We start from the raw sequence: 27,298 nt of genomic DNA on the forward strand, positions 1-27,298 counted from the left end.
GCTTCACGTGTCTTTCTGCTGTCAAATCTTTACTGATTTTATAAAGCAAACGTCAGAATAACTGTAGTAATATTTCCAGATGAACACTTACTGGACTGAAGCAGCTCAGCTTTACTTGATTCTCCATCAATCATGTTTTAGAGTCTCAAATCTGATCATCAGGATCTTTTGAGGAGCGTTTATTTGTTCATCTCTCAATCATCATTGGATTGCATTGCATTATATGTTTGGATCATTTAAATCTCATCTTACTAAGACATATTATTGGAGATACAGAGAGACGACTGATATTTATAGCATTTTATGTAAGTATCTGCGATACTGTTATAAAGATCTCATTGATTTACATTACAAGCATTCAGAATTTCATTTTACTTTTTGTCATATAAATATCAGCATCTGCATAATCTTGCCCAGAGCTGTTTTTCCTTCATATCCTCACTATATCATACTATATGAGCCATAAAAGCCTGATGTATCAAATATTATAATGAACAAAAATATATATGGAACTGTTTAAATTTAAGATTTAATATGGTTTAAAATGTTCCATTTAAAAATTATATATTTCAAATGTCAGGCTTTACAGGATTAAACAATAACGGTACATCCGACAGAAAAAAACGTACCTGTGCTTTAGAAGTTGATCATACGCTTCACAGCCTCAAAGCACTTCCACTTGTCAGGGATGTAGAAGGGCTCAAAGATGTGAGGGAAGGGCGTATCATACCCACAAACCCTGCTGATGGGAGCCTCCAAGTTGAGGAAACACTCCTCCTGCAGAAAACACAGTCAGCTCCATCAACAGTTTGTACCATACACATAAACCTATACAAAAAAATGTGTCAAATACTTAAGAAATCAACTATTTTCAAATTGTAGAGATCTGACATTAAAGTTATGAAACATTAAAGAGATGAAAATTCTATTCAACCGATGCTTTAAAAAGTTCATACAGAGATCATGAAATTCAAACAATCACACAACACTTTACATGACGAAGAGATTTAATTTAGGCTTTTTCTCACATATGAACCTAGATCAACGCACATATATATAGAGTTCATCAAATATGGTAAACAGAAGCTCAAACGTGCTTGCTTGATGTGAAAGAACCAACAGGTTTGGTCTTGCACATCAAGCAACCGACTAAACCACTCGATTCGATGTCTTTATAAACTTTACAATGTATTGAAACGTGAATGTTTTGGTATAATAGACTTTCAATGGAGGGACAGAAGGTTTCATCAAGTCTTTGGAACGACGTGAGGGTGGGTAAATGACGACTTGTGTGTGTGTGTGTGTGTGTGTGTGTGTGTGTGTGTGTGGATTATTGCTTTAAAGAGTACTTTTCTGTTGATCAGAGGAAAATAAGCTAAATAGAGTGGCTGCAGATTTGACGTACTTCTGTAGACCATAACCCAAAAACTTCTAGTTCCATCATTCCGAAGTCAATGGGTTTTTGGTTAAATGTCTAAAATAAGGTCTCTGGTTAGCACAATATATATTCATGTTTTTTCTACAACATAAAATAAATCAGTAATACCACCTTGTGAATTTTTTCAAAAGCTTCTACGTGTCTTGAGTAAGGCGGTTGCTAACAAGTGTCTAAATGTGTCTATAGAGGTTGTCGGTACATTAACGTCATCACACCGTACGCTTTCACAGCCTCATTGTGTTTATAATCACACTTTTGGAAACTATTCTAACTCAAACTTTCATTACTGAAAGAGTGATCAGAAGCTTTATGGTGATGACATTTAAGTCATGTGACTGTAATGTATTTTGTTTATAGACTATGTTTGGCTTTTTACTTCTGGTGATTATATTTAGGCTTCAAAACTAATGAAAGTTTTGTTCATTTGTGTATTACCGTGATGAACAAAACATGTAAGAATCATAGACTTTTGTTGGTCACAGAGATTTTTGTATGCAATAATCCAAATGCCAATGGAAAAATCCTATTGGGTTTTTGTCGAGGGAAGATTTACCCAGACATAGTCAAAGCCAATGTTGAACTTAAGAACATGACCTGAATATGGAGGAACAAGAAAACTATTACGGTGTCCAAAATCAAGAGCGACATGATCAACAGCAACAAATGGAAAAATCAGAATTTTTTTCCTCAGTCGTGACCCCAACGAGCAGTTGGTTTCTATTTAAGCTTCTAGAGCAGATTTGGAGGACAATAAAATAAGGCATCAAGCCCCAAATGGAAGCTGAACAAACCCAACTGCCAAATGACAAAACACACACAAAAAAAAAACACTTATTTGCACAGAACCTTTAAAATTTGTGCATCAGAAAAACATTAAAAGAGTCTAATAAAATCTGAAATCTACGGTCTATGAAGACACCTCCAACTCTTAATGGACGCTCCCTATTCAAATCCGAACACGGAAAGTGCATGAGCTAAGTGTGAAACAAGTCACACTTTGGGCGAACTCCTTCGTCTGCTGGCGTTTTCTGAAGTGGCTACAAAAGAGCGTCACGCTTCATTAAAAGGGCTTTGTGCTTGCCTTACATGATGGCCTGTATAAACAAAAGAAATGTGTTTCAGATTTGCATCGGGAGGCAGTTCCAGCTCTGAGGAGAGATGTCAGGAAAGGCTCTGCAGGTCCTGGATGCTCGAGTCCGGCCCGCCGCTCAGCGGTCACAACCAGCCTGGCATCCTGCTGCTCCGCTACACATAATTACCGCTTTGGGATTTGATGTGGCATGACGAACCTAGTGCTTCTGCTGCTCAGAAATAGTTTTATCTACACGGGATGAATCTGAATCTGAAGCGTGCGGTTTGTAATGACTGGAAATGGACTCCAGGAAAGGACACATCAGGACATCAGCTGATAAGACAGCAGTTAAAATTAGATGCAATGCATTCACAACAATGTGCTCTCAAACTTTTGATGTTTTTAGCATTTACATTTGTTCATCTGTGATTTTTATCTTCTCTTTTACCATCATGGCTTGGATAATGGAGGATGTTATTTGAAAAGCAGCATAAAAGTAGTTTAGTAGTAGTTCACAAATGTAAACATACAGCAAACCAATCTAACATCAGCTAAAGCAACACATCACACTGTGTGTTATACTTTATGGGTCGGGGGGGGGCACATTTGGGGGCAACTGAATCACCGCAATACATATTTAGTGAATTGGCCTCAGTTTTATAGTCTGGGGTAATTTTGGGTCATTCATTTTTTTAGTCCCAAAGTGGAGGAGTGCACCTGCCAACCTGGATCACGAGAAGAGCAAAAGCAGAAACCTCTAAATACTTTTACTGGAAAATCAGGAGAACAGAGAAGTGCAGTCAAGCCAATGCATGAGGACTGAAAAAGCAGGACAATTACTTCAGTTTCACCAACATATGAGAAGTGCATCATTATATCATTAACTTAGTAAAGATAACTAGACAGTTCTGTATCAAAGGCTCAAATTAAAAACATGAGTTAAATGCTATTTGCGTTCATAATTTGCTATATAATGTGATGATTCATTTATTTGTACATATGGCTTAAGTGTCTAAATACTTGTAAGGGCCACTGCGCACATATATGGATGTCATCAAAAATAAATTGTGAAACATTATTCCAATTTAAAATGACTGTTTTCAATGTGAATATGTTGTAAAATGTAATTGATTTCTGTGATCAAAGCTGTATTTTCAGCATCATTACTCCAGTCTTCAGTGTCACATGATCTTCAGAAATCATTCTAATATGCTGATTTGCTGCTCAAGAAATATTTCTGATTATCAATAAAATGAAAACAGTTGTGCTGCTTCATATTCATATTTTGTGGTCTTTGAAAGTTTAAATTAACAGCATTTATTTGAAATAGAAATATTTTAACATTATAAATGTATTTGTTGTCACTTTTGATCAATTTAATGTGTCGTTGATGAAAAAAAGTATTAGTTTCTTTATAAAAAAATAAAAATAAAAAAAACTTACTGACCCCAAACTTTTTCATGGTAGTTGATAAAACATTCAGACATTCACACTCAAAGAAAGCAGAAAATCCACTGACATGAGGTTCAGTGCCAATGAATTTATCATGTTTACCACATGTTACCACATGATATCCAAAGTCAACATCAATGAGGCTGTTTATGACGTGCCATTAGTGATAAAAATTAAGTATGGAAATCATTTAGTTCTGGGACACATACTATAACTTCCAGGCTGTTAACTGAAGAAGTAAAAGCAGTACATCTTCTCCAGAAGTCACTCAAATTCACTGACACGGTTACAGAAGCTCCTCTGAGTCACTCAGATCCTTTGGTTCCCTTTAAAAACCGTACATGACACATCAATCTGAAACGCTGATCTCAAAGACCATTTTTAGACAATTATTCTGAACTTCATGCTATTTTTCTCTTGATAACCCGGTCGGCGTTAGAGCATTTTAGAAGACTTCACTGTCACTGAGAGCACAGCCATCAAATCATCTCAGCAAAGGAACAAACATCAGAACTGTATATTCCTCATGCTTTTCACCCATGAGCTTCTGCAAATCAGGGTAGAGTGACATTCAGAAATGATTTATGTGTTAAATCACAATTCCTAAATATGAACTGAAGCAGAAATCAGAATGTAGAATTGCATACAAATGGAATGACGCTGAAAACAATAAATTATATATATATATATATATATACACCCACACACATTTAATTAATTAACTTTCAGTTGGTGGAAGTGTGCTCCTATTTCCACTGATTTTGCTGTCAATATGCTTTGCTTTATTTATGTGGTAGAAGTTGCTAGGAAACGCTTGTTTTGTTTACTGTGTGGAGACGTGCTGAAATCGCATTTGGTCTCGTACTGTATCGCGTACCTTGTCAGTGTCGTGCGCTTGCTCGGCCATTTGTTGTGATAAACAGGAAAGTGTGTTCAGCTGAATTCAATTTTAGTTTTGTTAGACGAATATAAAAAGCTTAGTATACCGCGGCAGCCCTCGTGTGAAGTCCGAAGAGTGTAAAGACCATCGACTCTACCGTTCGACTCTACCGAGCAGGGACACCGGCAAGGGACATAAGTATCACATAAGTATCACTTTTGAATCATTCTCTTTCCTACTACTTGTTTCCCTTCTGTTTTCAGTTTTTATAACCAATTCTTACTATGTGTTGATAGTAAGGTCCCCTACTATCACTACCACTCGCAAACCACGCATCACACACTGTAGGCAGCGCAATCCTACGGTAATTTCTCTTTTCCCACTCCCCCCGTCTGACTGGAAGAGGTGGAGGTACTGGTCTGCTTATCTCTAATGATTGGAAGTTTAATCCTTTGCCATCTCTTGAGTATCAACAGCTCCTTTGAATCACATTCTGCCACTATTACCCACCCTCTTAAAATCCATTTTATAGTTGTTTATCGACCCCCAGGACCACTAGGTACCTTCGTGTAAGAATTAGATGTGCTGCTCTCAACCTTTCCTGGGGATGGTACTCCCCTAGTTATCCCTCCTTTGTCCTCCTCCTCCCCCTTCCTTCATCAACTCTTAACAGCTGACGACTTTGCCACATTCTTCATTAATAAAATTACAAACCTCAGTGCACAATTTGCCACACCACAAACTGTCATACACATCTTACCAGCAAACATACACGTCACACCTCTGTTCATCAATCAGCACTGGCTACCAGTAGCTGCTCGCATAAAATGATTCGTTGGACTAATCCTATTACATATGGAAAATAAAAGAGCTTAAAGTGTGTGAAATATAATGTTCTCAGTGCCACTGCGCTCAACAATGAAGCCCAAACGACGTAACAGGCAACGTGCTGTCTGCCCAGTGGCATAGAGGACGGCCCCGCGATAACCTCCCCGTCCTGGGTTGCGTCGAAAGACGATGAACTTGTATCGACGATAGCCAGAAATATTGTCAAAAACATCAATTATTGGCAATATTAAGAGGATTTGGCATCTCCAATTAATGTAGGCCCGTTACATTTTTATTAGGCCTATTATTATTATGAAGTTACTTTTATTATTAAATTAAAATTACAATTAATTTGCCCCGCAATATTACCGCATAACTGACGCGCTGCGAGGATAACAAAAGATTAGGCTTGTTGTTGGAATGTTAATGGAATTTAAAAAAAAAAATGTTAGCTATATACCGTTAACAGCATATGTGGAAGTAGATTCGTCTCTTGTTGTCTCTGAGAGAATTTGCGGCATCAGATGCCGAAAGCTCCTTCATTCCGTTTTTACTTTCACTTTCTGTATAGCGAATTGACTGAGATTAAGATGTTCACCGGCGTAACTCTTGCACAAAGTTTGCATGTTGCTTGTGTGATATCCATTGGCTCGCCTTCATGGTTTAAAACAGAAATATTTCCAACATTGCGACGTAACCAATTACCCCTGTACCGAACCGTGACACCACTGTGTCTTATCGAACTGAACCGTGAATTATATATATATATATATATATATAAATACCTTGCTACGTGGAGAGAGAGAGAGTAACTGAGACTTGTCATTTGCACTTACATATTGTTGCTCTTTTGTTTGTTTTTATTGCTTCTACTGTCCTCATTTGTAAGTTGCTTTGGATAAAAGCGTCTGTTAAATGACTAAATGTAAATGTAAGTTTTGAGATGCAGTTTTGCAAAATTAGCATCTGCTTCTAATGGCTGCTAATTGTTTGGACAGTATTTAAGTTAGTTTACATGAAAAATTTATCATTCAATATAACAGAATAAATGGGCATTAAAAAAACCTTGCGTTTAAGTCGCAATGTAACAGAAGTAGAGACATGTTTTCATCCGCATAGTGACATACATGTGAAACGGATTATTAAAGAAAATAAGTGTAGGGCGGGAGTTGGTTCTGTGCATCGGTTGTTGATTGGCTGTTGAGCTGTGGGCGTGGCTCAGAAATGAACGCGGGCTTACAGCTGATTGTAAGAAAGGAGCGGGGTTTAAGCAGACTAAATGATTGGAGAAGTCTTGCATACGTCACAAAAGAGAAGTCTGATGTTTACTGGAAAATCCAGTTATGACATTTTGATTAAACATTATGAGGTCAAAGAATTAAACATGCATGGATTAATCATTTACAAGATGAGTTATAAAATACATTTAGAAATAGACAGATTGAGTTTTAAATATATATATATATATATATATAAATACCTTGCTACGTGTACTGTGTTAGGCTAACTGAGACTTGTCATTTGCACTTACATATTGTTGCTCTTTTGTTTGTTTTTATTGCTTCTACTGTCCTCATTTGTAAGTTGCTTTGGATAAAAGCGTCTGTTAAATGACTAAATGTAAATGTAAGTTTTGAGATGCAGTTTTGCAAAATTAGCATCTGCTTCTAATGGCTGCTAATTGTTTGGACAGTATTTAAGTTAGTTTACATGAAAAATTTATCATTCAATATAACAGAATAAATGGGCATTAAAAAAACCTTGCGTTTAAGTCGCAATGTAACAGAAGTAGAGACATGTTTTCATCCGCATAGTGACATACATGTGAAACGGATTATTAAAGAAAATAAGTGTAGGGCGGGAGTTGGTTCTGTGCATCGGTTGTTGATTGGCTGTTGAGCTGTGGGCGTGGCTCAGAAATGAACGCGGGCTTACAGCTGATTGTAAGAAAGGAGCGGGGTTTAAGCAGACTAAATGATTGGAGAAGTCTTGCATACGTCACAAAAGAGAAGTCTGATGTTTACTGGAAAATCCAGTTATGACATTTTGATTAAACATTATGAGGTCAAAGAATTAAACATGCATGGATTAATCATTTACAAGATGAGTTATAAAATACATTTAGAAATAGACAGATTGAGTTTTAAAAATTTTTTCATTGAGTTTTCAAATTAATGAACTGAAAAGGAGCCAATTCAACTCATCTGCAAACACACATGATCAGATACTGTCTAAAACATGCCTGCATAATAAAGAGACACGACACTAGAGGAGAACATTACCCACAAACCCCTTCACACCTCACACACACACACACGTTTACTTTCCAGAGGAATCTTGCTGCTTTATTCATACACACACACAGACACAGAGCGAGACAGATGATATTGAATATTATCCCAACTATTCCATGGAGTTGTCCAGGAACACAGAGATCTGCTCCAGGAATAACAGTACGCTGTCACAGTCTCAGCTTCTGTAAGATCCTCTGCTCAATGATTCCAGCATCTCGGCTGCATGATTGTGTCTCTACTGTGAATGAATAACTAGACTTTTATCATTTCTGCAGAAATCGTGAGTGGTGTTTGCCTCTGAAAAGAAGCTGTTGAGGGCATCTGGTAGGACGTTTCTATGCGGTTACCCTTCCTAGGGAGTTTTGGGTGGTTTTTAACACCTTACCTATGCGTTTGCTAAGGTGTTGCTATGTGAAAACTGCATTTTTGAGAGTCACAAGTATAAAAATATTTAAAGTGAAGCTGAAACTACCGGCGTGTATGAAATTCATTACACAAACTTGACGTGTCTTACCTTAAACTGTGTAAAAGTTAAATGTGAGGAGAGATAAAAACGGAAACCCACAAGATAAAACATTTATGTACGAACACACAGACCATGTCTAATTGACCAACAACAGACCACTGCATTTACTGCCATTTAAATAAAAAAAACATACATAATTAATGATTTCTGTTATTTTGAAAAGTAAAACTACACATGATCTACAGCGTTTTCCATACTTTACAAGGATGTGAATAAGATTAAGGATTAAAAGTTAAAGAAAGGAGGAAAGTAAAACTAATATAAACATGTAAGTAAAAATATACACAAATAGATCCCCTGAAAACAAATAAATAAATAAAAATATGTGATGAGATGTGAGGATTTGGAAAGAAAACAAGTGTAGTGCAGTGGAATAACTCAATATTGTAATCATTATTGGAAAAGCAGCCCGCAAAACACGGGCTCATGTACCTCTCGTGTGGATCCAAATGTTTCCATATTCACAATGTAATGTTTGGTTGCTAAACTATTATTTATTGTGCAAGCTTGTACTTCACTCATGTCCCAATATCCATGTAAAATGAAACCTTTCAGACAATTATTTAATGGAATTTAAATCGAGCCATGTTATTTTTTATTTTTGGTTTACTGGTTTGATGATAAATAGGCTGCGATGTCAAGTTAGTAAAGCTAGAACTGATATGTTGTGTGCTTTCAGTGCTTGATGTTTATTGCATTATATGGTATGTTTCTGTACCCGCTACGGTACTGAAATTGGCACTGAGAACTGTGAAATCTCACTGGTTTTGGTACAGACTACTGAAATGTTGGTATTGTGACACTAGACTGCAGAATGTCGTGTGTGTTTTGTTGGGCCCTGGGTGTTTTGGTGGAGGGCAGATACATTAGCTGCCGTTATCGCAGACGTCAGTAGCTTGACCACAGCTCAGGTTAACCACAGTGTGGCTAACAGCCTTTTTTAGCATCTTTTCTGTTCAGTGCCATTATCTGTGCACGTCCAGCTGACTCATCAGCGCCCAGCGTGTCCACCCCGCTCACAGGTGCTTCAACAAACTTTGACGTCAATGGAAACATGACTGATGTTTGTGTTTAAAGACCAGCCCTGCATCTATGCATGGACCAATCTCTTGATAAAATTTCCACCATCAGCACGAGCTCGCCGAGGCCCGAGACGCTCATGAATGTGAGCACCACTGTTCAAAAGCTCGAGGTCAGTATGTACTTGAACTCAGCATGGATGCATTAACTCGATCAAAAATGACAGTAAAGACACTTATAATGTTACAAAAGATTCCTATTTTAAATAAATTATAAGAATCTTTAAACTGTTTCCTCTGTTCATTCCACTACAAAACAGGCTTGTTTTCACACTTAGAGCATCAGTTTAATGTCTGAGTTTGGTCGATTTCAGCTGATTTCTCAAAGCTAAATTACACTAGTTGGCTTGAAAACAGAAGTCTGGATCAGGGTTCTTATGGACTAGTTTAGTATTTTAAAGATCGATGATGTCAGTCTAGTCTAAGCATTTTATGCAAATGACTACAGATATTAAATTATTTGACTCAGTCTCACTTTTGATCAAGTTCTCATCTATTTTTTTTTTTTTTAAGTCAGTTACATAAACTGGTCTAATTTGAATCCAAAAAATAAGACTGATTACCCATGCCTAACTGCTAGTTGATCAGACTAGTTCTTAAGACTGTTTCTGAATTCCACGAATGCAATGAATGGACTTGCATCTTTGTGAAGACCGGTCTTGCCAGAACAAACTCGGAAGGAAGCGAGGACACATCTTTGTGAGAATTGAGATGCGCTGTGATCTTGTTACTGAACTGACCGTCCGAGCACATTATTAGTAGGGCTCTCAAAATGACTGAAAAACTAAATTCGAATTTTCCACTTAAATATTATCAAAATTCGAATTACAGTGGGTACGGAAAGTATTCAGACCCCCTTAAATTTTTCACTCTTTGTTATATTGCAGCCATTTGCTAAAATCATTTAAGTTAATTTTTTTTCCTCATTAATGTACACACAGCACCCCATATTGACAGAAAAACACAGAATTGTTGACATTTTTGCAAATTTATTAAAAAAGAAAAACTGAAATATAACATGGTCCTAAGTATTCAGACCCTTTGCGACGAATATTCGAAATTCGCATTTTTTATGACAGCCCTAATTATTAGTAGTAGCAAATGCATGATGAATACAGAATAACATCACAAACAATGTCCTAACCTAATAAAACATTATTTCATATTATTATAGGCATTATTTTGATATTTATTTTATATCTTTATTTTACTGCATGTATTTAGTATTACTATGCTTTGTCAATGTTTAGATTCTTTATTATGCCAATATTAAATATTGCAGGCTTTCTCCAGGTCTTTAACACTTTATTAAAATAATGTTGAATAAAGTGACAAATATTTACTTTCACGAGTTGTCACGTTTTTGTGAGGTTGCAGCGGGAATTTCTTAAGTGAGAACGAGAAGTTTAAAGCTTACAGGCTTCCATACGTGGACCACCCACGATGACTTTTGATGGATTCCTAATGGTTTGATTCTCTCAAGTCCACATTTGATGCATCGTCAATATCAAGAACACATCCAGGTACTTTAATAAGTCTGTACTAGCGTTCATGAGTACTGGAATTGAGTTTTGATGGTTGATGATGTAGCATGAGAGCATACAGATGTTTTAAAGTCCAACCATTATTTAGATACAGTGTCAAAAAGCAGAAAATGAACAGAAATAAAAAGCTTCTGCACCACAATTTTTGAACACTTGAACATAAAAAGATAATCAGTACTGGTCAATCTATAAATCATTATACCCACCCAGGGCTGTACAGTGCGACATATATGCGCACGTGCTATGAAAAAACTGGTCTGTGCGATGAATAAATTTACCACTGTAGCACGCGTGCGATACAGTTTTGCATGTTCATAACACAGCCGCTTAATAGTGTGAAGTGATTTCGTTGTGCTTGTTTGTGTGTGTGAAATTGATTATACTTGGCATCTGATTCTTACCTGAACCGTAGAGCTGATCTCAGCTGCGAATCCTCCAGTCACCGGAGCCTCATGACTGACGAGCAGCCGACCCGTCTTCACCACCGACTGGAAGAGAGAGAACACAAGCTATTTATAAGTCTATTTTTACTCAAAAAGAGATGTGGAAACATGCACAAGCCTCAATATGTTGTGTTTGTTGGGCAATATTGTAATTTTGCCTCTGAATTCCAGCCCCTGAAATCAAAAGCGTACATTTACACGTATATTTTTGGCATACGCTTTTATCCAAAGCAACTTGCACTTTATTTAAGTACAAATTTCATCAGTTCTTGCTTTCCCTGGGAATTGAACCCATGACCTTGGTGTTGCTAGCACCATTGCTCTAGTGTTTGAGCTTCAGGAAGGCAGCAAAACTTACAGGCAAAGACAGAGTTTCATTTTCAAATCAGGCAAAAATGCACATTTACAGTCCTAAATCTTAACTCTGCTTTCACATTTCATACTACACAGCCTGAATTGTGCTGAATTGCAGCACATTGTATGTAGGTACCACATTTGCAAAACATTGGTTTCATATGGTTTATGCAACCAGAGTTTAATTCCAGCTCAGGACATTCCCAATTCCAATCAATGAAAGGTGAGGTCTTTAGAGTGTCAAAATGTCACATTCAAACAAAGAAAACCAAAACCTTCCTGTCGGTGAAATCTGGAAATCTTGCAAGCCGGATTATCTACATTACATACACCTAAATAATCCACTGGCAATCGGATTGATAGCTCAATCGAATTGATATTCCTTAATGTAAAGACCTCAATCGTTCTGACTGAGCTCGATCTGAATTAAATTTAGACTGGATTGACAGGGATGGTGTAGACCTGAAATAATTTGATCAAGGAGAAAAAACTAAGCATGCAAATGCTTGTATAAGACTATCCACTCAATCAGTTTCAAAAAATACCTTATTAACAACATGCATATGAATATTACATCTTATAAACTGGTCAGTGAATGAGAATTAATATTTACGGAATTTTTATTTGCTTAAAATAGTAATAGTTTTATTCAGAATACAAAAATGCACATGAAAATGAATATGGGAATGAAACGGTTTAGGAACTTTCAGAATCTTAAATCAGATTGGATTTATTGGGACTGATGAAAATTAGTAGAGTCCGACCGATATATCTTTTTGCTGATTTTATCGGCCGATATGAGCCTGTCGCAGATATATCGGTATCGGCGAATATGCCGCCAATATGCCACCGATATGAAATTTTTTTTTACAGAACATAAAACGCAGATAAAATGCTTGTAAATGGTGTAATTACGTAGTTTGTCCAGCAGAGCGCACTCCATTGTTTGCTACTGGCGACCTGGATGAAACACTTTAAAGCTTAAGTGTATGGAATACCATTGAAACTTTGAACGGCCATATCTCCGTAACGGCGCGGCGGATCCGCACCAAATTCGGGGGATCCCGTCAGCTCGAGGAACCCTCTCGAACGCCGAATCGAGTGTACATCTTGAGGCCCCCTTTCGAATGAGACCACCCCCGCGTTGATAGCCCCCGGGGTCCGGGAGTTATGGGCGGTTAAATTTGCGGTCGGGCGTCGACTGATCTGGCAATCCCGGGGGGCTGCCGACACATGGAGGGCGGTGTTCGAGAGGGCTCCTCGAGCTGAAGGGATCCCCCGAATTTGGTGGAGATCCACTGCCACGTTCGCGAGATATTGTCACCAGCCTTTCAACACTTTTCAATTTTCAACACCAGTCAACACTTTCACTTCAGTAAGGAGGTCTCTTGTTTAGGCAGCAGCATTCAAGCGTTGTCTTATTCGACCGTAAATGCCCTGCGAAGTGGACTTCACATGATATTCCGCCATGATTCCAGTTCCAAGGGAACGTACACGTTTTGTGCATGTACACATACCTATTATCCACATGAGCACCGCAGATCATGTATTTGAACATGTGGCCACTGCGTTTATTAATTAGTGCAGACTGAAAACACCATTTGCTGCTGATTATGAATTTTGTTTGATGTTCATACCTCAGTGCCAATGGTCATTATGACTTCAGTCAAAAAAAATTCTGTTCTGTTTCAAAATAAACAGCAGGTCGCATCTGTGGAGCACTGACTAATCGTCAGATTCTACGAGACATTAAACTGACAGATCGTGCTGCAAAGTCAGCTCTTCAAAGGAGAAAAACAGGTGCAAAACAGCTAATTATAATAGAACTCATCCATGCGCTGGTGATCAGGCATTTCCTGCCGAAAGATTCTGGTTTGTTCTGTAATCTGAGTACTTATATAAAAGCCTCGAGAAGCCATGGTTGTGCATCTGTTGAGAAGAATGTGATGAGGTCTGGATATTGAGCTGGAAGTTTAGCGTGTTTCTCTGGAGCTTCACAAAGACACAGAAGAAACTTCACCTGCAACATCCACTGCCTTCAATGTGTGAGCCGTGTGTGCTGACTGTTGTAATCAAAATGTTAATTCTAGGCATCATTCATACAACAAAATATTCTGGGAGCCATTAAACATTTATGAAAATGATCAAAAACGCTGGAGTGGCTCGCAACTTCAAAAAAAAAAAATACACTGGCGGGGAAAGAGTTAAGTGAATATAAACGGTTGGGATAGTAATCAAATGTTTATCAGTATATAAGATCAGTGCATTTGTTCTTAAAGGGGTCCTATTATGCTTTTTCACTTTTTCAACTTTAGTTAGTCTGTAATGTTGCTGTTTGAGCATAAAAAAGATCTGCAAAGTTACAAAGCTCAAAGTCCACTTCAAAAGGAGATATTTTATTTAACAGAAATCACTTTTCAAAAACTACAACGAACGACTCGTTTGGACTACAACGCACATTTTCCGGGATTTGTGATATCACAAAGATCGACGAATGGGACGAGAGGTAATAAAGAGTTGGTTATTATTATTAAGTCTCTTTCCGGCTCAGACTGCATAGGTTAAGCTTATGGGGCTGTCACGTGATGAACGAACGACTCGAAAAACCCGAAGACTCGAGAGATGAACTAATCAATTCTCTTTCCGGCTCAGACGGCATTGGTTAAACTTATGGGGCTGTCACGTGATGAACCCGAAGACTCGAAACAGGTGAACTACTTGACTAATTCCAGTACAGAACCTTAGACTGTGTACAGAACCTATAGGATGTTGCGCATGCGCGACTGAACGAATCACTCCCCGAGACGACTCGTTCTTCCCGAGTCACATTAAAGATTCGTTCAAAATGAACGAATCGTTCAAGAACGACCCAACACTAGGGGAGAAAGGTGTTGTAATAATGTAAAATGTGAAAAATAATGTGTTTTTCGAACAACCTAGTATGAGAGCCTGTTCTAGTACACCCCCAAAACAAAATCAAGACTTTGTAAAAGAGCATAATAGGACTCCTTTAAAGTCACAGCAGCCAATAAACCTGCTGCTGTCTCCATCACTTAAAGGGGACATCGGATGCGAAATTCACTTTTACATGGTATTTGCATATACATTTTGTCTCAGCAGTGTGGACACAACCACCCAACAATGATAAAAATCCATTCACTCTTTTTTTCAATTCCCAAAAAACCCAAACAGTCTCAATTATCAAGCTATTTTGATTTTCAAAGCAGTATGACATCATATTGCTAAGGCCCCGCCCACGACTGCTGACGGACTGTCCCGTACTAGCATATCTCCGCCCTTAGCCAGTTGTACACTGTCCACCATTTTCTCCGCGCTCAAGCAGCTGTAGCGACAACAATGTCTCGTTAGCAATGCAGGTGTTTTGTAGTTGGATGTAAAAGTGAACATAAGGCCGTTTTCACACCGCAAGCGTGAGCAGCGCATATTTTTTTTCAGCGTCCATGATAACAAATGAGTGCATTCACACCGGGAGCAGGAGCGTCGCGTGAGCTGCACTGAAGAGATGGTCTCTGCATTTAGTCTATTTTTGCTGCACTGCTCACGCTCAATTAATGTGACAGCACACTTTTGATGGGCAAAATAAATGATTTCACACAAAAAGTGCTAAAAATTTACAAAATAAGCATGTCTAGTGTGTTTTAACCAGAACTGGAGTATGTCAGAAAAGAAAATGAAGAATCAAAAATATGTATAGAAGTTTTTCTCATTTAAACTTGTTTTTAATTATTCAGTTTGGGTTAAAGTATGGTGTATTAAATAAAAACAACAACAACAACAAAAACATTATAAACAGCACATTCTATATCGAAGAATGAATGAAACAACATGATCAAAGCTGTTTTTGTTGTTTACCACTTACATGCGAATCTTTCAAGACTTTAAAACTTTCACGTTTATAACTGACCAACTTCTAAAAACAAATTTATAGTTGTCTTTGTAAAGAAATATGTAGCTTTGGAGCCGCTGCTGTGATGCTGTACAAACGCTCTCGCGAGTCTGCAGCTGCAGTGATGATGAAGTTACACTGACGCAAAGCTCAAGCTTGTGGTGTGACACAGTCTTCCTTTTCTCCCGACATCAGAGCCACTGAGGACGCAGTGGATTTGTTTGGTTTTTGATGCCACCGAATACACCAGTGTTCAATAGTGAGCAGTAGCTCATTAGTATTTAAAGAGACATGCACTGAAACGGCTCACTGTGAACAGAGCTGTTTTTGACAAGGTAAAAAGGGTGTTGTTTTACACGACCATTGAGGAATTTTTACCAAAGTGTGTTACAGAAATTTCATGAAGACCCTAAAGATTCATACCAACTTGTGGAAAATGGGCATCTGATGTGCCCTTCAATGTTAATTAAACAACCAAAAAAACCGAGAGAACCATTCACTGCTCTTCACTCAACTTTTGTGATTTTAATAAGAATCAGTGTATATTTAATTAATATGGTGAAGACTATGCAGTGTTTTCAACTTCTGTATAATAGGTTATTAAGTGTAGTAGGCTAAATCGTTTAGTTAATTTGTATCTTTTTTCTTTTGTACTTGTACGGTTTCTTCTCACTGTTGTTTGTTGACCGTAAAACTGCTCTGAAAGAACAGTTTTAGGGGTTGAGGGTCATTTTGGGGCTTTTATGAACACACTGACAGGGGCCTCCTGTTTTCCTTACAGCCCTTCGAAGTCTAAGACCAGCACTGCCAGTCCAACATCCTTGGGCTGGTGTGGATTAGTGGGTAAATCTCTAGTAAAGCAGAGGTTGCAGGTTTAAACCCTGAAACCCTGTGAAACCACCACTGTGTCCTTCCTTCAAATAAAGGTTCTTTATTGGCACGGATGGTTCCATGAAGAACTTTTAACATCAATGGAGTCCTTCCATTCCACAAAAGGTTCTTTATAGTGAAAAAAGGTTCTTTACAATTTTTTTAATTCTCTTTAAATGGGGAATGGGGAATTCAAAATGGTTCATTGGCAAAAAAAAAATTCCTTTTGGAGCCTGTATTTGAGTGCTGAGTAAAACACTTTCCCTGTGATTACTTTGAACTTGACAGTTAAATGAAGAATAATGAATGATTTAAAAATAATTCCACACCTCATAACCAAGTTGGTCATACGTCAAGAGTCACTGATACTGCTTCTGATGCCTCAGATGCCAGCGGACTGAGACGGGCACAGCGGCAGAATCTTGAGACTGTGTGCTAGCAAGGGTGTGAGATTTTGATAAGACAGCAAGTATGCAGGGGTGTGACCGAGGAATTTTTTTACGGCTGTCCCACACTGCACACATTTTATTGTTATTAACTGTTTTTATTGTTGAAATTTAAATGATTTTTAAGACAGACCTCGTGAGGAAATGCAGTGACTAGATTCATCTTTAGACCATGAACATATTTGACTGAAGTATATTACTGCAGAACACTTGGCCAGCACACTGCAGGTGATCTGTTTGCTGAACATATTTAACTTGCATTACAAAGCTCAGTACTCAAGGGGGTGATAGATTTTGCTTCAAATGTCTGTGCTATTAAACCAGATGTACTTCAGGTAGCTAGATATAAACATGGTGATGGTTTAACAATCTTGCTCAGCAACTGTTGCTCTGTCATGCGAGTATTTGACCCTAAAGAGAAAAGTGACCATAGAAAAGGACAATATATGATCACTGATTGTTGTGTTGTGTTTTAAATTGCAGTCTGTCCCAGTTCAGATTTTGTGCGTTTATATACAAGAATGTTTCAAACCTTAAAATAAACTAGCATTCAAAGTCCGGAGCAGGTACAATTTGTTTTGTTTATGAGAGGAACAAAAATGACAAAAACACATAAAATAACAAAAAATTAAACTAAAATTAAAATGAAAACTGAAAATAAAAACAAAATAACACATTTTTACTCCACAACATCAGTCAAATTTTGAAATAACTTCCTTTTGTGATCTGATGTGGCTTCTTATCACAGAATGAGGCAGAAAATATATTCTATATTCTATACTGTCATAAAGGCAATGTCGATTAGCAATGAATTTTAAATATACTTAATTATTATGAAAATACCCGAGATGGCTTGAAGAACAGAGATAAACTATACATTGTTGTAGTCGAGTGTTTATTGTCTTAATGTTTGATCAGTTCAAGTGTTTCCATCTTCTTTTTATTCAGTCGCAGCGATAACTGGATGTCTTTGTCCATTTTAGGGATTTCCTGTAAAGTCATCACTTCTATTACTTCTGTGAGGCATATGTGGAGTTTCTGCGTGAGGGCGCCCTCTGGCTACCAGTATGAATGAAACGGACACTAAATGTGTTTATAGTGCTCAATAATGGCCGATCCATCCTATTTTTGGGTAAAAAATAGGGAAAAAAATAATACTTCTCTCAAAAGAAATTTGAAGTAGACATATGATAATCCATGGTTTTCTCCAGTGTACAGAAGTGAGTTTTTTGTCGAACTGAAAACCGTGGTTAAAAAAACGAGGTATGCATTGAACCATGGCCTAACTGTATTGTTGCATTTCTAATGCATACAGTATAATAAAGCAGGATCTTATTTGATACTGTGGGGGTTTTGGGAATCAGACTCTTGCTATTGATTTAACTCTGTTATGTTGGATTGGACGCTGGCAGATCTCAAACCACCAACTTTTATTTGGCAAAATAAGGTCAAGAAGGTAAAAAGGTCAAAATCCATAATGAAAGTTCACCAGGGAGCACAAGAGGAAATGTAGCTTTCTATACGCTAACCCCTGAGTTAAACGAGTCTAGTCAAAGTAATGGTGGCACTACCTAACCCGGTCAACCCGGTCATCTGCGGAGTTAACAGAGAGTCAAGGAAAATCCTGAAGAGGCACAGCACATACCCACAGATAGTTCAGACACAAACAACCGACTGTTATTACTGTATCCCGGGACAGAACGTCACTAGTGAGAGTCTCCGGTGCCGGCTGGAGAAATGCTTGGTGGTTTTCCAGAAATGCCAATGTGACGTACTGGAAACGCTAATGACAAATGACACCATTAATGGATGCTATGAGGTTGAATAATATGACGGTGAGACAGATCTACACGCGTCATGACAGAGGTGTTTTTCCTACTGCAATGATATTAGCCAATCACAGCAGTGGGTGTTGATTCAAATGACTGAAATTCTAAGTGGACTTATAAGTAAAATAATACAACAAAAGTGTGTTGTGACCCATTTAAATGTGACGTAAGTGTGCAAATACTTTTCAGGGTCGCTGTAGATGCCTCAGAGCAGACACCAAATAACAGCCACACAACAACCACTTTTACTTCATTGGGTCATTTAGAAAATATGAGTGTAGCATTTAAAAGTTTGATGTTAGTAAGATTTTTGATGCTTTTGAAAGAAGTCTCTTCTGCTCACCAAGGCTGCATTTATTTGATCAAAAATACAGTAATATTCTGAAATATTATTGCAATTTAAAAAAACGGATTTCTGTTTGAATACATGTTAAAATGTAATTTATATCTGTGATCAAAGCTGTATTTTCAGCATCATTACTCCAGTCTTCAGTGTCACATGATCTTCAGAAATCATTCGAATATGCTGATTTGCCGCTCAAGAAACATTTCTTATTATATATATACTATATATCATGTATTTCCATTTTTCAGTATTCTTTAATGAACAAAAACTCCACAAGAACAGCATTTGAGACCGAAATCGTTTGTAACATTATAAATGTCTTTGCTGTCACTTTTGACCAATTTAATTAACCCCAAAGTTTTAAACAGTAATGTATGTGTTGGTTTGCTTGGTTAGCTTCACAAAACATCCTTTAGTATCCCACTGCCACCTGCAACCCAATTCCCTGCTCTCTCACACACCCTGTCTGTCAAAACAGCCTTCAACTGACCAGGAAAAACAACTCAAGGAAGAAAAACTAGGAGCACAAACAGGTCCAAAATGAAGTCATCCTATTTTGTCTTTATGAGGTTCCAGTGGCATTTTAAAACACGTCTCTGTCTTCATGAACTGAAGAGACAACTTAATGAGAAGCTAATGTGTTGACATTAACTACGGCCTGCGGCGCGGATGACGGTTTTATTGTCCAATGTGTTGTGCATATGGATCCCAGACAGATGAATGTTTCTCACTGCCTCTCGGATTCAGAACGAAGTCCTTCTAAAAAAGGACTGAGCTAGTGGTCAGCGCTGTCATCTAACTGCTTATTTACAGCTGACCTCTTAACACCAGCAGTTCAACGCACTCATTTCCAACAGTGCCTGACCCGAGACGCGACACATGATGAATACAGAGAGCAGGCTTTTCTTGGATGCTCAGACTCTCTCTTTACACGGGACATGTCATTTACATTCTTATGAGACTTTAAAGGAATAGTTTACCCAAATATGAAAATTTGCTGAAAATGTCCTCACCTTCTGAACATTCAACATGTAGATTAGTTTGTTTCTTCATTGGAACAGATTTGGAGAAATGTAGCATTGCATCACTTGCTCACCAATGGATGCTCTGCAGTGAATGGGTGCCGTCAGAATGAGAGTCCAAACAGCTGATAAAAACATCAGAATAATCCACAAGTAATCCACAGCACTCCAGTCCATCAGTTAATGTCTGGTGAAGTGAAAAGCTGCGTGTTTGTAAGAAACAAATCCATCATTAAGACGATTTAACTTCAAACCATTGCTTTTGGCTAGGCTTGCCGCGATAGACGGTGCTGACGGTGATACCGGTGTTTAGCCGCAACACCGGTTACGTCACTTGCCCACCGCGTCACCGACCCCCACCGTCGTTTTGATTTTTTATAGTAATAAAAATAATTGAAGCGAAGGAAAGCGAGGAAAAGAGGGAAAATTCAAACTAACTAAAAACCAACAATTGCTTTGCTCCGAATTGCCACTTTTGAAAGTGAAAGTAAAATGCGCACACCGCTTTTACAAGCTATTTAAACGCGAAGGTAAGCAAGGAAAATAGAGGGAATGCCCCACCCCTGCGGTGATACTGGTATTACCGGTGTTGTCACACGTCGATTAACCGGTGAGAAAATTTCCTCACCGTCACAACCCTACTTTTGGCCAGAATTACATAATCCATAATACACTATAATAACACTTCCTCCAGTGAAAAAGTCCATCTCCTGTTGTCTCTCACATCAAAATCCAGCCACATATCTGTTTAGAGCTGTTTTGGCTTGTAAACGCTGCTTGATCTGTGCAGATTTCTCTCCTGATTCAGACCAGACCACATTTTCACTGGAGGAAGCATTATTATGGATTACAGGCTTGTATTTTAGCTGGAAACAATGTTTTAAAATGTATTTAAAAAAATAAATAATAATAATAATAATTATGAATTTGTTTCTTACAAACACAGCTTTTCACAAGACGTTAACTGATGGACTAGAGTGGAGTGGATTACTTGTGGATTATTGTGATGTTTTTATCAGCTGTTTGGACTCTCATTCTGACGGCACCCACTGCGGAGACACTGATGCAATGCTACATTTCTCCAAATCTGATGAAGAAACAAACTCATCTACATCTTGGGGAACAGTTCATCCAAAAGTGAAAATTTGCTGAAATTTATGTCCATGCTAATAGTTTTGTGTATTGTTGGGGCTTCACAGTTCATGATAGTCCTAAAGAAATCATGTTTGATTTATTTAGTGAATTTTTCTATGATAAACAATTCTGGCACCGTATTTAGATGCCCAAGATTTTTCTGGGTTCTGAAGCAAAACCAGTTGAGAACCACTGCTTTAGCAGTCCCTTTCATCATCTTCGTCTCCTAAATGGGCTCCATAATGTAAAATGACCGCAGTGACAGCAATACGGTCTCAAATATAGGCAGTTGCACAACAGCTATCCAATAGCCCAAAATAATCACGTTACTCAGGGAGCAAAAATTACACACAACGTCTGAAGTCTTTATGTAAAAGCCTTGCCGAAACACAGCTCTCTTAACGCACAAGGGATCATAATGATGATTAAATGGTTTTTATTAGCAGTGCATTTGAAAAGGATATTACACAGCTACGGAAAGATCAGAGAAGCTTCTGACATTAAACGGTCTAAAAGTACTACAGAAAGTTATTACAGTTCACACTGAATATTTACCATTAAAGATAATTACTCTTAATGTATTCTGTCACTTTTGTCTGTCATATAATACAAGTCAACATGAAATGACATTCACAGCACTTTTTACTTCCAACATGTGCCCAGGGTTATTACAGTTAACTGAAACCATGAAAAACATTTCTGTTACTTAAAATAAAATAAACATTCACTGAAATAAAATAAAAAATATATATAAAAAAAAAAACTTTAAACTTATTTTGGCTAGTTGCCAAGGCAACATTTCTCGTTTTCATTTAAAGGTGTAGTACTAAAATAACAAATACAATAACATCAATCGAATGAATTGTAGCGTCTGGACCAATCAAACACACAATATATATTTCGTTAGCTATATTTAACAAATACTCTGTAACACCCCTCAGTTAACAAGCCATATGAGGACCTAAACATTCATAAATACTATATAAACAGAAAAAACAACAACTAATAAAAGTGACAAAACACATAAAACTAGTAAAACTTTAACCAAAATTAAAGTGAAAACTGAAAGTTACATGGTGATTAAAAGTTGCAAACAAACATTTAAAATACCAAATAATGGCTTTATGTTGTTTAAACATTTGAAGATTCAATGTGAAAATATATTTATGATTATAAATGTTACTGTTAGGTTTGATTAATTGATATTTAATACAAATTTATTACCAAAAACAAAGGTAATTAAATATGATAAATCGTTAAAAAGTTTTAATATAATCAAATGAAAATGTAACAAATCTGTTTATTTTTGCACTGCACAACATAAGTTTAATGTAAATTTTTTTTTTTAATCCTTAAAAATAATGTTTTAATAATTTTATTCTTATCACTTATTTTGAGAAGTACATTCTACTGTTCAACAATAATATATGTTACAATTCCTTCAAATTTTTTTAATCCTTAAAAATAATGTTTTAATAATTTTATTCTTATCACTTATTTTGAGAAGTACATTCTACTGTTCAACAATAATATATGTTACAATTCCTTCAAGTTGCACCAAACGTTCATATTGACAGGCTGTAGTGTAGACCTTTGAGTTTCTGTGTGTGTGTGTATTTTATAGGACGCTAAAGAGCATTTTTATGCTTTAATAATCACAAACACCAGTCCATATCACGATTCTGTCTATCGTGTAAATCATAGTGACCTAGGTGTGTCTGTATAACAGCTATTTTACACTGATCCATCCATCAGATTTTCGAGTCTCAACTATCTGTTCAATAAACATGAAATCAATGTTGGGGGTCACGCATTACAAGTAACACCAGTTATGCAATCAGATTACTTTTCCAAGAAACTAGTAAAGTAACACATTACTTTTAAATTTACAATGAAATACCTGAGTTACTTTTTCAAATAAGTAACGGAAGTTACTTTGTTTTCTCATTTATTCACTGACAGCTCTCCTGTCCCGTGTTGATTGGGAGTTGAATTGGGAGTGAGGTACAGAGGCAGAGGCACTTCATTCAGCCTGAGGCTTTTTAATTTCACTTGGTAAGAAAGGGCCTTTACAGTTAAAATAACTTTTTGTTATTAAAAAAAACAAATAAGCAAGCCCAGCCCATGTGACAAAACGCAGTAAATAACCCAAAAGTAACAATGGATTACTTTCCATAAAAAGTAACCAAGTAATGCAATTAGTTACTTTTTTATGAAGTAATGCAATATTGTAATTAGGCTTGCTGCGATAGTCGGTGTTTACGGTGTTACCGGTGTTAAGCTGCAACACCGGTTACGTCACTTGCCCTCCACGGCACCGTCGTTTTGATTTTTTATAGTAATAAAAATAATTAAGTTCAGTAAGAGAACAGACACTACAATTAAAACTGAAGCGAGTGAGGAGAGCTGACTGACTAGAAGAGTGAGGTGAGACAGACCAGACGATGACGGAAGATTTGGTTTCGAAATGGAATGCCAAAGCGGCTGTTTAGCGATATTTCGGATTTTGAAAAGCCTGTTGACTTTTGCCGTTTATCTAAGGTGATTTTGGAAGTTTTTTTTTTGTTTGTAATTTATTTATTTTAATTTACATCGAAGTGTATGCGGTGCCTCCACCTTTCGTTTTGCTAATAAACGTTCTATGTTCACGTTTCTATGTTTCTTATTTATTTGGTTCTACTGTGTTTGCAGACTTTCAGGGTTTTTTTATATTTAAACTTTGTGTAAGTTTTTTGTTATTTTATATTAGGCCTATAGCATGGTGTATTTTTATTTGTTTTGTTAATAAAATGTATACGTTTAGTATAAGTGAGTTTGTCGTTGTACTGTTTTGCTGTCCATTCAAGCAACTGACGCCAAATTGCCGCTAATTTAAAAGTGAAAGTAAAATGCGCACGGACATTTAAAAGCTATTTAAAACTCTAATGAACACAAGCCCCCCACCCCCCGGTTACACCGGTATTACCGCTGTTATCACACGTCGATTAACCGGTGGGAACATTTCATCACCGTCACAACCCTAATTATAATGCATTACTGTTAAAAGTAACCCCCAACACTGCATGCAATATTGCACAAGAGCACAATAAAGGTCAGATGCAGATTCAGATGAGGGGTTCACATCCTCTCTGCCCTTTGCTCAGTGTCCCGCAGTGGCGGCTCTTTTACTGCATATTGTGCAGCAGAGCTATGATTAGGACGGGCCGCTCGCTACAGGGAAATGTCATGTTTACTGCTGTTCCCATACACACCCTGCATAATGAGGCCTGCGCTGTGCCAGGGGTACCGCTGGACAATCGCTGCATTTGAGGTCAATGGGTTCCAGTGAGAAAGCAGAAGACTAGTTGATTAGTCCCGCCACTAGTCTTCAGCTGCACTTGTTCTATAAATGGCGAAAGCAGGATGACAATAGCTGCCCGCAAGCTGCCTAACCAAATATCTAAGACATTACATGAAGAGAACATTTACACATCCTCCCCACAATATAGATTTTGTTAGTTTTTTTCAAATGTTTTTGTGAATCTGTAATCAGAGGCCGCCACATGGACATAAGTCACAAACATCATGTGATCTACATGATGAATGGGCTTCAAGCACAGCCTGAATTCCTAATCAGCGCTTTAACATGTCAAACCATTATTAACGTGCATGGGAAACTGAAGGCTGGAGCGTAATTCGTGCACACGCATATCAGAGCGACAGGGCCTCGCTCAGAGCTGCCCAACATGATGCCTGAACGCCAGGGGAGACCTCAGACCGAAACCACTCCAAACAAGCCAGAGAGTCCAATTAAAGTCGATTCTGCCAACTCAGGAAGGCCTGACCTGACCTGGCTTTATCCTTCAAAACAGGCCACCAACCAGAAAGATCAAAAACACACCATAAACACCTTCAGAGCTGAACACTAAAGAGCTGAAGAGAAGGGAATCCAGAAGCACAAGGGCAAACAAACTGCTTCAGGCAGAATGCTGAATGTCAATAAACAGCTTAACAAGACCTCGCTTCATTTATTCAGTCCTATATTTATTTGGTAAATGAATGTTTAAAAATTAAAACACACACACACACACTCACACATTCAAGCTGAACCTTTATTTTTGGAGTGCTCAAAGTACAGTAATTGCAAGAACTTAAGTTATTGCAAGAAAATAAAATAAATTTTTGATATAAGAATAAATGCCAATAAAATGAATTAAAACTAATTGCATTGTTGAGAGAGAAAAAAAATGACAATAAATCACATTGGTAAATAAAAATGAGTAATAAAATATTGGCAAATACTGGTTAACTAAAAAAAAAAAACATTTACAAACAGTAAAAATATAACTTCAGAAAATTTAGCACACAAGTTGTATGGACTACTTTAATGATTCTTTTTTTTTTTTGGGTGCTTTTGCATCCCTTTTACAGCATTAATTTTTCAGTCTCCATTCTTTGCAATTGCATGGAAAAGAACGAACAACATAACATTACAGCCAATTCCATGCAAACCAATATATTTTTCCAAAAGAACAATACTAGCTAAATTAATAGCCAATGTACAACAACAATAACCAATACTGGGAATATAGTGGTCGAATCTTGGGAGTGCTTTTGTTGTATTTTTGTGATTCTGTCCCTAAACCACCTTCTACTTTATTTATGTGAAAAAGAGAATCCTTTTAGTTTCACGGAAGAAGGGAAATAATGTTTTTTCACATTAAAATGGCATCAGGTTGAGTAAACGATTATTTCATTTATGGGTGAACCCTCTCAGGGTTTCCTTCTGTGAGCGCCTCACAAAATGACCGTCACCACGTTCTGCACGTTATTAACACGAGTTAATCTGCTGGTGTGAAATCGCGTGATTACAGTACTAAGCCGCTGCAATGGAGCAGCTCTAATGCTATTAAATTAAAGATGATGTAGGCTACCATAGAGAGAAAAAAAATTAACAGTGAAAGTAACAAAAACTTGTAAAATACATTTTAATGGGCATAATTAAGTGTGAAAATAACAGAAGGATATACAGTCAAACCAAAAATTATTCAGAGACCAGATATAATTTTTGATATTTTTTTTACTAGGACACTATAGTTCATTTATTTAAAGTGAGGATAGCAAAATAAACTAAACTGTGATATATTATATATCCCAAAATTCTTCATACAGTGGACTACCAGTAAAATTGATACAAATTTGGGACCAAAAATTATTCAGACCGAGTCTGGGAAAAAAACTGAAGTTGAGGTTACATTATCAAGCTGAATTTGTTCTGACACAGTTTAACTCTGAGTTCTTGTCATATTTTATTACCATTTTCTAAACTATAGCGAATAAACTGTGATAATGGGTGAAATGTTGAAGGTGTCTGAATAAATTTTGGTTTGACTGTATCTATTTGATAAATGAAGTTAACCAACTAATATTATACATACTCTTTTGGTTTCTGCACCCAATATTTAAAAAATTTACAAATGCAATGAAAATATTGGTATCGGTACTCGGTATCTGCAAGTACCAAAAATAAAAGTATCGGGCGAGTACTGGAAAAAGTGGTATCGGTGCATCCCTAGTTTTCATTAATAAAATTCTTTATTTAAGAAAAGAAGATTTAAATATTCACATGCATAATTGTATGTAATTACAAAAATTATAATTGTGCTTGTGAGGGAAAACAGCAAAAAATTAAAATGTAACTGTGATCAGAAATTATCCATGACAAATGCAAAGTACAAATTTCTTGAAATGTACACCTCAAAAGTTTAGGGTTGGTAAACTAGGGTTGGGCCGACGGCTGATAGACATCATGATGTTGAGCCGGCATCGTGATCCTCATACCCCCGCAATCCGCC

At 37.2% G+C, this 27,298-nt stretch overlaps 1 protein-coding gene across 1 annotated transcript in view; it reads right to left on the reverse strand.

Annotated features, from left to right (window-relative positions):
* Nucleotides 1-634: 634 nt before the first annotated feature.
* LOC107726253 (2-oxoisovalerate dehydrogenase subunit beta, mitochondrial) overlaps nt 635-27,298 on the reverse strand; it is a 76,990-nt gene continuing 50,326 nt past the window's right edge. The window contains exons 9-10 of the mRNA XM_016535783.1: nt 11,515-11,601; nt 635-777 (exon numbers count right to left, since the gene is read on the reverse strand). Coding sequence (XP_016391269.1) covers nt 637-777; nt 11,515-11,601 — 228 coding nt within the window. The 3' untranslated portion in view covers nt 635-636. The remainder of the gene's footprint in view (nt 778-11,514; nt 11,602-27,298) is intronic.

The sequence above is a fragment of the Sinocyclocheilus rhinocerous genome, unplaced genomic scaffold (assembly GCF_001515625.1).
Source record: "Sinocyclocheilus rhinocerous isolate Xijiao unplaced genomic scaffold, SAMN03320098_v1.1 scaffold216, whole genome shotgun sequence".
Classification (NCBI taxonomy): Eukaryota; Metazoa; Chordata; class Actinopteri; order Cypriniformes; family Cyprinidae; genus Sinocyclocheilus; species Sinocyclocheilus rhinocerous.